The following is a 15,668-nucleotide window of genomic DNA, read 5'->3' as shown; positions in this document are numbered from 1 at the left end:
TTTATATCAACAAACTGTCATTATTATTTTTAATATATTTCATGGCCATTATTGGATATATTTGCTTACCCCTACCTCCCCAAAAAAATAGATAAATATTCAGGTCCTGTATATATTTATATGAATCTTTTTTTAATGATTTTGACATTACCATCCACTGTTAGTTTTGTTAAAGTCCAATTAAACGGATGCACTCTTATAATATGTAAGTTGTTTTGAAACTGCCAGTGTTAGTGTAAATGATTTTTGTTTTGTTGCCGGTTGCCTCAGTCATATTATCTTCTTTAATTTTCAAGTTAATATGTCGCCTTTTTCTTACAATATACAACCATTAGATAATTAAATTCATATATTGTTAATTATCTTATCCATCATTATTGTTTTTATTATATTTCATTAATTTACTTGGTTCTTTCAAAGCCACAGCGTTTATGGTCATGTATCTTACCCTATAAAAAAATCCTTAAAACCTGCCCTGGGCGAACACAATTTTCTTTCACTTGTCGGGTTTTGAAACTCGATATTACGAATGGTATCGGAAGAAATGCTAATTATCCCAGTCTAATACATACTTATTTATCTAATCTGAAAATAAACTGTAACGACCGACCCGCCAGGCCTTATCGTGTACGTACGGTTTGTAGTTGGAGATTTTTAGTGTTTCCCCTACCCGAGACGGGCACTTCATTGTGCCTCTGTCCACCTTCGCAATCGTACGTACGTCGGGTCCTCAGTTGTTGACGCACCACCACATGGTTCTTCGCACACGCGAAATATTTTGCCGGTTATTAGACATGCTCGCGCCAGTTCGAAGTTCCGTCACTTTCTGTGTCGATTAGTGCGTAACTTTAATGTGCCTGTGGATTTTTCGTCGTTAACAATTTGATTTACGTCGCTAAAGCATGGGATAGTCAAAATGTAGGATTTTAGTGGACTTTTGCTTTTATTAAATATCGTTTTACCTGTACTTTAATGTGACGGAAATGGGAATCGTCACCAAGACAATCGGAGTAATATTTAGTCTGTGAGTAGATGTAGTATTAAGAATAATTTTACTTTTTTATTTCAATATTTCAATATTACACTACTACTACATTACTAATGGTTTCGTTTCTAATATGTTCCAGTTTTAATGCTCGACACCGTCTTCTTGAAAACTCCATTTCGAGGGCTTTATACAAGGTTTTTTTTTGGTTTTGCTTGTAATTTTTTAGTTACTTAAGATTGGATTTAAATGACGTCTCACGTGCTTTTCCTATGCAGTTTTGTTTAAGACATGTTGGGCGCTTCTGCCATCTGAAACCGTGACTCCTAAGAAGAACAGTTTTAAGTGTGCGATTATCGACCTCCAAATCTTCTTTGAGGTCATCCCCTGCTACCATATATTCTCTTTTCTTTTTAAGTTGATTACAAGGCCCCACTTTTTGTATTCTCTTTCTCTAGCTCCCTGACCATATATCTAGAGTAGCCACTATCTGCTGCAATCATGACCTGGTCATCTGCGAATTGTAATGTATATAGCCCATTTCCATCTGATTGCATTTCCTTTTTCCACTCCTTTAACACTTCCTCCAAAAAAATATTAGATTACGTTTAAGATATATGTTTGCAATTATCATCCATTAGTTTTTAAAATATATAGGTCGAGAATTATGGTAAATTCGTTTATATATATATATATATATATATATATATATATATATATATATATATATATATATATATATATATATATATATATATATATATATATATATATATATATATATATATATATATATATATATATATATATATATATATATATATATATATATATATATATATATATATATATATATATATATATATGTATATGTATATATATACCTTAATTGATCATGATTAATTGCGATCTTAGTTATTTGTTGAGGGGCATCATTAAAAGTGTTTTAAAAGCATGAAAGATTAAGTTTCTAATGTTGACAAATTAATGTGTCACAAATATAATACTGTTTTAACTTATCCAACCATTAATTTTTAAAATATATAAATCGGAAATTATGTTAAGTTCTTTTAAAATATATCTAATTAATCTTGATGAAGATATTGTTTTAATTGCGATCTTACTTGTGATGGTTAAAACTTATTAACGAAATGTTACAAACGACTTATGAAATGAGAAAAAATCTATAGAACCTTAAAATGCACATATAGAAATAAATAATAAAATAAAAAATAATAAAATAAAACTAAATGATAATAAAGTTTATTTATTATGATTCGCCTTCATTATAAGTGTTATTAGGAAAAGGACACAATGAGTTTTTGAAAAGCACTGTAAGATAAAAATTGTAATAATAGTAATAATAATAGGAATAATTTATTTGCTGTAAGGGTTTTTATTAATTATTAAATTTTATTTTTGATTTAGGCTTTTTGTTAAGAATTGTACGAAACACATTTTAAGCAAATAGTTGTCACATCACAGCGAAATAAATAATGGAATAGTTAGTGATTATCACTTTTAAATTCTATTTAAATTTCTTCCTCTTGCGTAACATAACGTTACCTGAAACTTCTAACATTCATTCATAAAAATTATTTGTCAGGAATGGCGTTCTATTCAGCAGAGTTCTTCGAAATATCTAATATTATGTACCTATATCCTATCTAAAATTCTTATTCCTTTATTCATTTATTTTTTGATTGTTTACTTTCCTTTCTATCTGCTTGTCTTTTTTAATTTATTGTATTTTGTGAACATAATTTATATACTTCTTCTTCTTTTTTTCTTTCTTTTTTTAAGCTTTATCAATCAGAAATATTTTGTTTTGTCCCGTCTTTCTTGGACAATAAAGTACTGAGCATAGTAGCATTTTTTTAAGATGTCTGTATCTGCCTGTTACGCTATTTAAACTTTACTGTTTCTATTTATTTCAATCGATTGAAACTTTTTTTGTTGTCATTAGCGACTCTATCGTAAGGACATGCTTTAAATGGTAATTGAGTGAAGCTGGGCGACGCCCACCCGACGCTTTTATTCAAATTCTCGAACCATATCCATTAAATATGCAACTTCCTGTGCAATATGTCCGATATATTCTAAATGTTGGTAAACGCAGTGAATGCCATTAAGGGGGCGTTGACCCCGTCGCTGTAAAGGAAAACGTTCAATTAAAGAGCTGAGCTTAAACGAAACGATTTTTTCTTTGCACTTTTATTTTTAATTGTTTGCATGGCGTGGGGGCACCGACTCGGTGTTTATTATTAGGCTTAATAGACAGAGGCACCGGTTGTACGGGGACTTCATTTTAAGTGTATCACTCGAAATAAAGGTTTCCTATTTGCTATTCTCAAATTTTAATAGAATACAAGGTGTTTCATAATGAGATGCTGAGGGGGTGATTCCTGTAATGATTCTATTAGAAAACTTAATATAAATATACATCAAAAATAATATCAATATATAAAAAAAAGATACGCCACTGCTTTTTTCAAAAATAAATAGCAATTCTTAGTAAAAAAAAGATTTCTTGACTTTGGGTCGTCCGATGAAAACAATAAAAATGTTATTAAATCATTAGACTTAATTTAAAAGTGAAATGATCACAATTTACTATTGAACATGAAAAACTATAATATGTTTCTTAATGCGAGAGAATAATATCAATAAGAACTTAAAGATTATATCGTAAAGTTTACATAAATTGCAATGATGACGAATTTGGAGAATGAAAGTGATATTAGAAAGAAACGGCTACTACCCTTTTTTGTATAATTAAAGTTCGTTTTTTTTTAGAAACAGGGTGCTTGAAACCCAAAGAAAAATTTCGTTTATAATAATTTTGAAAGTAAAGTATTTTTTTTTAATCTAAGTGAATACACATCTTTTAAAAATGAAGCCATTTTTTTAAGGAAAATATTATTAATAATATTTCGGTTTCGGTTTTCTTGGTATCCAATGAATATTTTTGAAAAACAGTATAAGCATCAGCGCATTATTAACAACTTCTTTACCTTTCTCTCTTTAGTATCTCCTTTTAATGATTTAATTTGATCAATATCTTTATGAAATTCTTGACGAAACAAATGGTTTTACACTGGGAACTTGGGGAACAAATTGTCAAATACAACATTTCAACTAACTGTGATTAATAGTTACTTTTTTTGAAGTTTTAGAACAGTGATTATTCATAATAGTTCTAGTCTAGTTGAAATGTTTAATCGTCGTCTGTTCTACAGAAAAATAAAGATTATACAAGAATGATGAAAAGAAATGTTCCCTTGCCCTTATGATTACTGCTAACAATTTGTTGTTACTTAACAACGAAATACGGTGGTGGGATAGGCCTTACCTAGAAAATAAAAATAAGGTGGAATTAATTTTAATTTTAATTAATTTAATTTAATGGTTAAAAGTTAAAAGGACACTGAACTGTTTAAACAGTTTTTTAGCATGCCGAAAGAATATTTTGTTGAAGTATAGCTAAAACAGATAGATAAAATGAACACATATTTATAGATGCGATAAGTGCAAAAGATAAAGTGGAGATTTGTAAACACAGGTGAAAACTTTGTAGAGCACCACTTTTAAGGACGACTTTTAACCAATTATAATCATGTTATAATTTGTTTTATTATATGGTAAAAAAATAGTGAGATACGCGAGTTTATTTGGTTTGGATAATAAAATGATCTTGCTTTTAAATATATTTCAAGAGTCGTAAAAATTTGAAAAAGCTCTATTTCATAAATAAATTTGTGAAGAACTTTTTGAATTTGTTTGACGAATATTTAATATCATAGTGGTGCATTACACATACATTCGTCAAATGTGTTCGCAAACCAATTTCATGATTTAAGTCATGAAGAAATTGTCAGTCTAAAATAACTTTAAACAATATAAGAGGTATGTCTATATGGACTTTTTTTTAATAAAAACCACTTATAGATAAGAGATGGCCACTAAAAACTTAAGGACTCGAAAGTATAAAAAATCTATGCACACACAAAAAATAAAATTTTGTATTCATTATAACAATTCCTGGTCAAATGTCTTTCTTTAGTTTCCAGTGCCCGGTAAATTATTTTTAATTTGTAACATTAACTGTCCCGTAAACCGAAACAAGACATTAAACCTTTTTATTGGACCTTCGGGTTTTTGTTTAGTCTATCGCCATGAACGTGCTTAAAGTATGTTTATGTAAGAATGAATGACGGTTTCTGTGATCTAAATAAGGATTATGTAGTTTTTTGTTTTACTTATTAAGTATAATGTTGTTTTCTTAAAGTTTATTCTGGAAACCACCCCTAGAAATGTAGATATAATACTTAAATGAAATGAATGTTTTTTTTTTTATTTATTGTATAGATGGAGGTCGCGATCTTTTACGCAATCCAATTCCTAATAGAACGCCGAGACTATATTCTATAGTATCTATAGCTTGGGGAATCTTGGAATTTTGCGAAAAGATAGGGAAGCGAAATTCTAAAAACTCGAATGATTAATAATTCAAAAAGATAATAATTTATTAAAATTATTACCTTATTAACTTAAGAATTTTTCTTGGCTTCCGTTATTTATGACGCTCGCCCATCATTTGTCATTTTTAATTAGTAGTATGTTGTTGCTACAAACTACATCGCCGTTATGCATAACATGTATCTTTGCGATTCATTCAGCGGCTTGAATTTTACTACTCTTTAGAAATACACATAAACCTTTATTTTTTGTTTTTCTTCATTATGTCATATCAATGTCTTCAATTTTTTGTCGGTCGCAAGCGCATACAGTGTGATCCATCTACATTGTTAGCAACCCTATAAAATATGCAGTTTTTATACTGATCACAAAATACTTTTGTTTTTATTATATCGAACATTATATTCTGGCACAAATTTTCATAAACTACTGTTTTGAGCTATATAAAAATTCATGCAATTGAAAATAAAAATTATATTATGAAAATTGGTCAAAAAAAGTTTTGGTTAGTTACAACTTATACGAGTGCGGGTAGATTTTTTGTTACTCACTGTATATCTATAATAATAATAAAGATTTAGCTATTTAAATTACGATTTCTTAATATGCCTATTATCATTAGCAATGTTTTGGCTACTTAAAACGAATTTTTATAAACTTAAAAAATAAGAGTACGTTATTCTTGTGCAATTTTTGCATTTTTTGTCTTGGCCTGTTTGCTGTTTGACTTGCAAATATTTTAAGTGCACCTAATATTATTATGGAACATGCACCAACTTTTGGCTATATTAATATTTTAGTTGCGCAGTTAGTAAAAAAAGCCCATGACTAAAATGACCACTCTGTTTTTGATATAAAAATATTTTTTGAAATAATTTATTTTACACCATAAATCCAAAAATACAATCACATTTTGTAATTTTTGTGTGTAAATAATGACATGTTTGTTATTTAATAAACTGTACATTTCTCGTTCACTTTCATTACTTTCAACGCATATTAATTTGAACATCTGCGTTATACTTTTACCTTAATAAATATTTAAAAAAATATTGTATATTCAGAATGGTAATTTGCATTGTTTTAATTGCATCTGCTTTAATTTGTTCGGATTTTTTTTGTAACTGTTATTTCAATTTGAAGTGGATATCTGAAACGCTTTACCAAAGAATCGGTAATAGAAGCGACACTTTTTAATGCATCTTTTGACTTATGTCCTTGTTGGCCTTTTATTTCTTGCAGGCGTACGTGTACATAAAAAATGAAAGATTTGTTTAAGAAAGCACTACGCAATTACGCAACAACCCTCATTCAGGTCAAAAAATTATCAGACAATGGTTTCTTCAGGTTGATCAACATACGTGCGAAAACCTCTCGGTGTTTCAATCACCTTTATCTTATTATTTTTTACTGGAAAGTGAATTAAAATTCAGCACAGTTTTAAGATATTGAAAAATTGCGGAAATTATCCTTAAGGTATTTAGTAATTTGTTGTTATTTTTGTAAATAGACAGAAAAAGTCGATGATAAAATATTTTTGGGTATTTTGGGTACCAGCAGCTCAAAAAATGATTCGATAGAGCTAATTGTGACCATAAGAGGTTATATTTTTCAAGAAATTTCTCAACATACTTTCTAAATTAATTTGGTATTTTGGGTTCAAAGAATACTTTTTAAAATTTTAAACGTCTCAGTTGTGTGTGTTCGTCTTCAATTATATTTTATTTAATCAGATAATAAAAGTGTAGGATAATTAGAAGTATTGCTAAAATTTCGCAATGTCAACTAAACTAAATTGAATCGGTGTTCGAAATACTTGAAAGATGCATAAAATATTACAAGAAGTTGCTCGGGTTCCAAATGTGAAAATATGACATTTTATTTGTAAAGTGCTAAGTAACAAAGGTGAAAACCCAAGTGATTTTGTTTCTGATCTCAAATAGGTGACTAAAGCGCGTGACGACAAGCTCGCGTGTTCAATCCTATGGATTATTACCTATTTGAATAAAATAAATGGTTTACAACATTTTACTTCTGAAACAAATTTTCATATATAAACTTGTGTTTTTGGGAACACTCAGTATGTCTTTTAATAAGTTTAGTAGGCTGATTATTAGGTTTTTAAAAATATATAAGAAATATAAGAGCTATTTTCAATATTTATTGTATTATAATATTATCTTATTTTTTTTATGAGTAGCTTTTTTCACATAAATTACAGAGTCTATTACAAGAAGCTAGTCACCAGTCAAAATGAACATGTGCGTTTCTTATATTAGGTACGCATTAATAATAAACCCTCATTATGTATTTTGGGTTAACTTGAGAGATTGTATAAGAGGAGGCAAAAATTAAAACAATAATTACCAAATGTCATATTTGTTTGACAATTAAAGTATATGGTACAGGAAAACGGTAACCCTGCGGTAACCGGAATTGGAATCACGAGTTTATTTAACACGAGCGGAGCGAGTGTTTAATAAACGATTGACTTAAAAAGTTTACCGAACGTACAGCATACTATACTTTTTCTACGACCGTTAGTTTTTGGGTTCATTTTTGCAAAACAACTCGATTAAATTCACTAACATGACCGTCACAATTGACAAACGTCAAAATATAAGCCGTGCGGTAAAATCTCCGAAAACATCCGATTGCTCCCAAACCCGTGCGGTAAAATTCCGGAAATGTCCGAAGTGGCTAGGATCCGTGGGACAAGAAACTCACGTGGTAAAGTGACGCTTCCCGCACGCTAGATCGGTATTTTACAGAAGGGAGTGGAAAAATAAAATTAATAATGGTTTGTATTTAAAATCGCTCTTTTGTTACATATTTTTGATAAGCTCATTATATCGGAATTTATGAGTTTCAGTAGGAAACTGGCTTAAAACCCTTGTCCAGACCGCTTTTGATGTTTTCGATAAGTTACCACATATGTTAAAATCATCCTTTAACCAATATTCATAAATATAAAAATCATAACTTCATAAAAAGACTGCCTTGGATCAAGAAAGCCGCAACGAGCCTGATTTAAAATTTCCCTTTCGATTTGGGTAAAAATTCAGCCGATGTGCCTGTATTTCGAGCCTATAAACCTATAAAAAGCGTAATCTTTCTCACTGTACATTCGACATTATTTTTCCCCTCGTTTAACGTCCCTCATTTGATACATCGCATCATGTCTCAAGTCGTATAAATATCGACACAGTTGGCTTCTGAAAGCACAGAATTTGATAGGTTTTCGTATAAATAAATTCATGTGCACAAATTAACCCAATTTCCATGGTTAAATATAAATCTTCAGGCAACATGCTCGGGTTTTAGACTTCCGCCGAATTGCGGCATAATTGTTCTATTTAATTTATAGCATTTCATGGTTCCGTTTGAAGTCGCAAACTTAATATTCTTGCGAGGCATTTCGTTTGTTTTAATCATAAGATATCTTTCTGTCTACAGGGTATACGGAAATGATAAGTAAAAAATTTAAGACCTGATTCTGCTGACAAATGTTTTATTACAGGGTGTCAAAAAAATGAATTTAGCTAACGTATTACTAATGATTTTTGTATGTTTTGGATAAATTTGTCTTAAAATCCTTAATACCAAAGGCCAACTGCCTGTGATCTTAAGAAAATGTGTTTTTTGACGTTTCTGTTTATAGTTTCTGCAAAACCCACATAAAATAAACCATTTCCAAGAAAATCGCCTATTTTCATTTCAAAGCATATTTTTCATTTTAGTTCAAACTCAGTTATTGTTAGTTAATTGTTTTAACTTATTTTCCGTAACCAAATTTGTTCAAAACAGTGTTTCCAGAGCATGCTTTGATAATTATTGAGCATAAATAAAACTTAATCGGCATTGATTCGCTGCCTGGAAGTGTTATTTTGTCTTTATTGTCCAATAAGCAGGAAACTTTTAACCAACACAAATCTGATAAAAGTCATATCATTATAATAAAAAACCATTCTCATTATCAAAAATAAATATTTTTAGGCTTTTTCTCTAATTAAGTAAGGATAAATCGTTTGAAAAATCTACTGGTAATTTGTTGATTAAGGAGCGATGTCAAAGATTTTAGCTTCAGGCGTTTCTGCCTCAGTGTAAAGGGCCTGACCCTGTCATATTTTCTAATATTGTAAGAAAATCTGAAGCAAGCATTCCGAACTTTCTGGAGCCATCAACAAGGTGATAATTTCATCAGCATATAATAACCTGAATATAATTAACGACTCACACAGAGGTTGGTACTTATGTTTTGTGAATCGTAGCCCTAAAACTTTGGTTCAGTTTTAAACTCTATATATATGGTTAACTTTAGATGGTTTTTGACATAGTCTACCTGTTTTTGTAGTTCGAACAATATGGCCACTTGACTAATTGGCATTAAGCTTAAGGTTATGAGCTGAAAGATATATCGAATAGAAAACTGTAAAATTGTGTAATTGTGTAACTTTTTAAATTTGCGAAAAACATTAATCCACAATGATTGAAGAAATTTTCTTAAGGATATGGGCAGCTAAGACCCTTTGACATTAGGGGTTTTACGACGAAATTAGTCGCGAAAACCATCGATTTTTTACTAAGGCCATTTTATGTTTTTCTTGATGCTTATGACTTTTTCCATCAACCATTTCAGTATTATCGTTGACTTTGGGACGCCCTGTATATATAAAAGTATTACAAATTGAATTTGTTTTCTAGAAGTGATTGTATTGTTTACATAGGGGTATAGGTGTTTTGATGTGAAGATCAAAAATGGAAAGAAATTCAATCGTACGAAAATACGGATTCAACAGTAACAGCAACATACTTAAAAGTACCACAAACGAGAACATCTTTAAGAAACATAGTCTTATTTTCTAAAAGTTTGAAAAAAAATTAAAACAAATGTTATGCTGTCGGAAACATAACGCATAACAACCATGACACAGTTAACAGTGCTACTAATGCAAAGAACATTCCTTCGAAATTTTTTATCCCTTCAAGAGGCATATCTCAAAGTGTCAAAAGGTCACGTATGTTTTCCATATGAGCTAGATATTTTCCGATCGTAGATCCGTAGATCGTTTCCGATGCGATGCGGACCAAAGCCACCTTTTCGACACACTCACTCCACATCACATAAATAACTAAATGAAATGCGTGTCTGCGTGTTAACAGGTCCAAGACAAATATTACGAAAATGTATCGATTCAAGACAATGGGGGTTTAATTTTTTTACTTCAAGACAAATGCGCCAGGTTGTTTTGGACGAACGTGTGACATATTTATTATTTTCATCAAAGATAATTTATACCGGGTTGTTTTGAGCAAAAATCCAATGTTCAAGATTAGATTTTTCTTAAAGGGAGACAGAGCATCGTAGCTTCCATAGAAACAAATTTTTCTTTTATGCTAAATAAAATAAATTAAGAACTCTCAATGACTTGTATGAAGCCAGTTGGTTTTGTTAAAAAATGAATTGTTTCGAAACAAAACAATTAAAGAAAAAAAGTAAAGTCTCATTACAAGGTGAAACACTGCGTTAAACTAAAAAGGAATATTTCACTTCAAGACAAATTGTTTTAAGGTAAAACAAAATGTTCAAGAAAAGAAAGAGTTTTCTTTGTAGACAAAAATTTTTACCGTGTACTGAGAAAACGAAACATTAAAGAACAAATTCCGAGTATCCGATTAATAAATTTTTTCAAAAATTAAAAAGGGAAACATCAGTAATTTGTAAAATGATCGAAAATTGCTAGAAATAGATTTTCCTTGTTAAAACGCTTCAATTACAACTACTCTCCGCATTCATGCATATTCATGCTTTCAGAAAACCTATCGGGGACAGACATTCGATTAAAATATACTTAGTCTGTGTTTTTGTTTACTCCACAAGTGTATTTTCAATAAAGCGTCTGATTTATTTATTTCCTGTAATTTTATTTCGATTAATTTGCTGAAGTCCTACACCACTTCATTGATTTATTTGATTAGACAAACAAATATTTCATCTTCAAATATCAATAGCTTCTTTAGAGCTTAACCGAAACTGTGTGTCGGTTAAGCTCTGAAGAAGCCAACGGGATAATTGGCGAAACGTCAGCAAATTCTATTTTTCAAAAATCAACGCAGGAAGAATCTTTCATTCTTTATTTAGAACTGGCTACTATCATCGTAGGTGTTATTAAGTGCAACTACGTACTATACCGCAAACAGCGACCTCCTCCATTCACTTAATTCCAACTCGCTTAAATCCAAGCAGGAGACTGTCGAATTAACGAACTATCTGCGGCCATGTTGATTGTTGAAGGCCGTAAGATCTTACTAGTTGAAAACGAGTTTTGAAATGACAGCCCATGCGTACACAATAATAATAATAATCTTTATTTTTTACATCTATAAACAACATTAACCAGAAATTATACTAACCAAAAGAAAATGTACAAAAAATGGGGTGACTGGAGCCAATTTTTAAGTTATTTTTAATTTATTTAACCCAAGGCGTGAACTCTTACTGAAGTTAGAGTCGTGATTATAGTCAATCGAATCCGGAAGCACTGAGCAACATTTTTTTAATCTTACTTCTAAACTGATATAACTTAAACGTCTTGTACTTAAGAAGCGGGATGTTAATTAATATATAGGCGATACGAATATAAATGTAGTTCTATAGGTTATTTTATATATGATGGGTGGGAATTTGTTGTAGAGTAGGAGTGTAATTGTTTCCTTTGCTCCATAATTAGCTATAGGTTGGTATTTGTTAATGCCATCAACAAAACAAGGACAGGATATCTGTATCTTGTGTATACGTAGTGGATCTTTTTCAACAATACATGGTTCATATATTACACCTCAATAGTTGAATTGGTTAAGAACCAAAAAAATCTGAAAGAAGTTTTCTTATCTTTGCTAACAGTGCAATCCGTGAAATCATTGTAAAATGAAACCATGTTAATATGCAAGATGTGTAAAAATCAACCAAGTAATCTTTTTTTTTATCATTATTTTAATTCCGTCTAAAGTACTAACTAACTATAAGAAGGCCATCTAAGCTTAAGTATCATAGAATTAAAAGGGCTTTATTGGTGATATGTTTTATTTGAAATTTTTGGTGTATTCACTTAACTAGTGATTCACGGAATGAAAATTATTCCGGGATATCCTCCTCCCTCCGTTTGTTGAATTCAACAAACTCGTTTGGCATTTTTAATATTATAAAATGATACTTTGATTTCCTGTTCTTTTCCCATTCGAGTCTGGTTAATTAGTTTTTTAAATTTTCATGTATACATTTTTCCAATTATTATATAGCAATAGTAATAGAATTATGTGTACTCTGTCTGGTGGCCTAAGTGCTTGGACGCCCTCGAAGGCGCCCCCCTTTAATACCAATACCAATACCAAATATGTGTACTCTGTAAGGAAATGAATAAATAAAAATAAAAAATATATATTTTCTCTGCTTTGTTTTCTATTTGGCTTTGATTGCATTTTTTTTTATCTACAGAAAATTAAGATTTTGTATGTTATATGTTAAGCATTCCCTTTTTTATGAAGAAAATCATTTTAAAGATGTAGGAGAAGAAAACAATTAATTATGTCTGTAAAATTTATTCAATTTTTTGAAATTTATATTTATTGAGTTAACACTAACACTGACAATCTCCTTTCCCACTTAAGAACGTTTTAAATGTAGTTTTTAAATACATATATTTTTAATATATATTTTTTAAAATTGTGTGGTAATAGAATAATTTTCCACATAACCTAAAAAATATTTTTCAAAATCAGTGAAATCTTAGTGAAATTTGTGACCCTTGAATGAGCCTATACGAATGGAACAATTTTAGAGGTGCGTATGCCTTTTCACAATTGATATTTTCTAGAATTAACCGCATATTTTTTTCAGTATTTATTTTTTCCCAGAAAAACAAAACTAGTGATTTTACAGGACTTATCTTTAGATTACGCTTATTCGATATTGTAACTAAATTGTTTAAATTCTGGCAGAAATGAGTGGAAAGTCTGCCTATTATCTGCCTATCTCAACATTTTTTTTATGTTGACTTAAAATGCAAGGCAAGGTATGTTGGGCACGTAATTTAAATAGTGGTCATCCACCGAGAACTGACACGCACTCTCGAGCCACGAGCTTAATCATATGTCGTTCTATCGTTTGAATGAGAAAAAAAGCATAAAGTTTCCTTGGACATTTTAAATAATAACTTGTAGAATTTCTATTGTTCTTGAGTAATTCGATTTGCGAATTACCGTCCAGTCAATATAACGTTCGTAAACTGTAAGACTGCAATAAGCATTTATATTATGGAATAATCGACCGTTATGACGGATATATCGGAACTTTACGTGGCAAATATGTTCCGCAGTTTTCCTAGAGCAATTCTAAAAAATGCCGGACGGATTTAAATACGAGACTGTATCGTTTTTGAAATTAAAATTAAAGGTTCCTAAACGCCTTAAACAATAGTCTATTAATATTCCTGGTTTTATTTCCGCACGTAAAGTTTAAACACAAAAAGAGTACAAGCTTTATAGGGACTGGAGTATGGCGCGGAATATGTCGCCCAAAAATACAATGCTACCAAAAAGTTTATGTTCGTATTGCACAGGTTGTCCTAAAAGTCTCAATCAACTTTCTCTTTATTATATTCGCGATTGGTATTTGGATTCTACGTTATAAAAATTTTAGTGCATATTGCATTTGTGAAGATTTGGGCTTACCGTCTAACTTTCTTTGTAACACTCCAGACTAAATAGTGAATATTTATAGCTAGTACCATTCTAGAAGTCATTCTATATTATGCTATCGAAAATTATGTACCGTATATTTTCTTATAAATACGTTATTGCACAAAACCTTGCTTATTACATCTATTCGTTTTAAGTTTTACATACTCTTCATTTGTAGATATTTGAGTCACTATTTGCATCGCAATCTTTTTGGGTTTTGATCACTTACAAGGCCCATTTGGTTAGGTTTAATATTTTAATACGTTATTACATACTAAAAGCCTTATTGATGCACGTCTTTAAATTTTCGTGCTATTTATAGACTATTGAGAATACCCAAAACTAACGAAACTTATGACACTCATTTTAATGTTAGAATCCAAAATAAATACCTTATTCGTACATTTTACTAAAAAAGAAACTTTCTTTTCATAAATCAGTCAAAAAAAAAAACTTAGGGGACATGTCGATGAGGCCTTTAAAATTTTTTTTTCCTATTAACTGAGTTTATCAATTGATCTGGCTCACTCTGCCAAAAAATACCAGAATGCTCCGACTATTATGATTTCTACATTTTCACAATCTTTGCAGAACATTGTCGTTATAGACAAAGGGATTTTTTAAAATGTATCGGCAAAATAACTTATTAAAAAAAGTGAAACCCCTTTTTAGGTTAATTTGTCTTATTTCGGTAATTGTAGTAAAATTAAATTTTATTTGATGTCGTAGCCACTAAATTGTTTTTTTCTGCTCCTTTCTCAAAAATGCCCAATTATACACGCATTGAGTCTGCGAAAAGTGTCGTCATATTACGCCGTCCGTTTCGTTACTTACAGTTGCGAGCCACTTCGGAAATTTCCGGGATATTACCCACGGGTTGGGGAACAATCGGAAGTTTCTGCTTGAATATTGACCTTTGTCAATTCTGAGAGACATATTATACTTCACGTATTCGTGCTATTTTGCAAAAATGTACCCAAAAACTAATGGTCGTAGAAAAAGTATAGGATACAATAATAGTATATTATTCAACAAGTGTGGTAAACGGCATACTTTTTCTTCTTCCCTTAGTTTTTGGGTACATTTCACAGACAAAACTTTTTAAGCCACTAACCAACTCCTGACTCAAATGCCACTTACCGAACTTGAAGCGTTTGGCAGAAAAAAATTTACGACATGAATGAAGTGACTGTGGAATAGAATATTCTGCTACCTTTTGCCTGATAAATACATTTATTGAGCGACGTGATCAATGCAGAACTGAAAAAATTCCATCAGTGAACTAAGATCTACCTAAAACATCATTTAGTTTAAAAAACTCGCGATTAAAGTAATGCAAACGTTTCAATGGACTTGCGACAGTGTTGAATGAAGTTTACGTGGAGTAGGGAGTAGAAAAACCTATTTTGCGACCAAATAAAGGTCAGCGAAAATCTGTAAACGGCAGCGAATTTGCAAATGGAGA

The 15,668-nt window shown here is 30.5% G+C and overlaps 1 protein-coding gene across 6 annotated transcripts in view; it reads left to right on the top strand.

The window, feature by feature from the left end:
* LOC132702983 (E3 ubiquitin-protein ligase HECW2) overlaps window positions 1-15,668 on the top strand; it is a 153,853-nt gene that overhangs the window by 116,244 nt on the left and 21,941 nt on the right. Inside the window, exon 1 of one of the 6 annotated variants that reach the window (XM_060671953.1) lies at window positions 649-1,024. The exons of the other annotated variants lie outside the window; for them this stretch is intronic. Within the exon in view, the coding sequence (XP_060527936.1) occupies window positions 984-1,024 (41 nt within the window). The 5' untranslated portion in view covers window positions 649-983. Of the gene's footprint in view, window positions 1-648; window positions 1,025-15,668 lie in introns of those variants that run through there. 6 annotated transcript variants of the gene reach the window in all.

Source organism: Cylas formicarius, unplaced genomic scaffold (genome assembly GCF_029955315.1).
Source record: "Cylas formicarius isolate icCylForm1 unplaced genomic scaffold, icCylForm1.1 PGA_scaffold_6__28_contigs__length_40554024, whole genome shotgun sequence".
NCBI lineage: Eukaryota > Metazoa > Arthropoda > Insecta > Coleoptera > Brentidae > Cylas > Cylas formicarius.
Note: the sequence above shows the minus strand (reverse complement) of the source record. Positions and strands in the feature narration are given on the sequence as shown.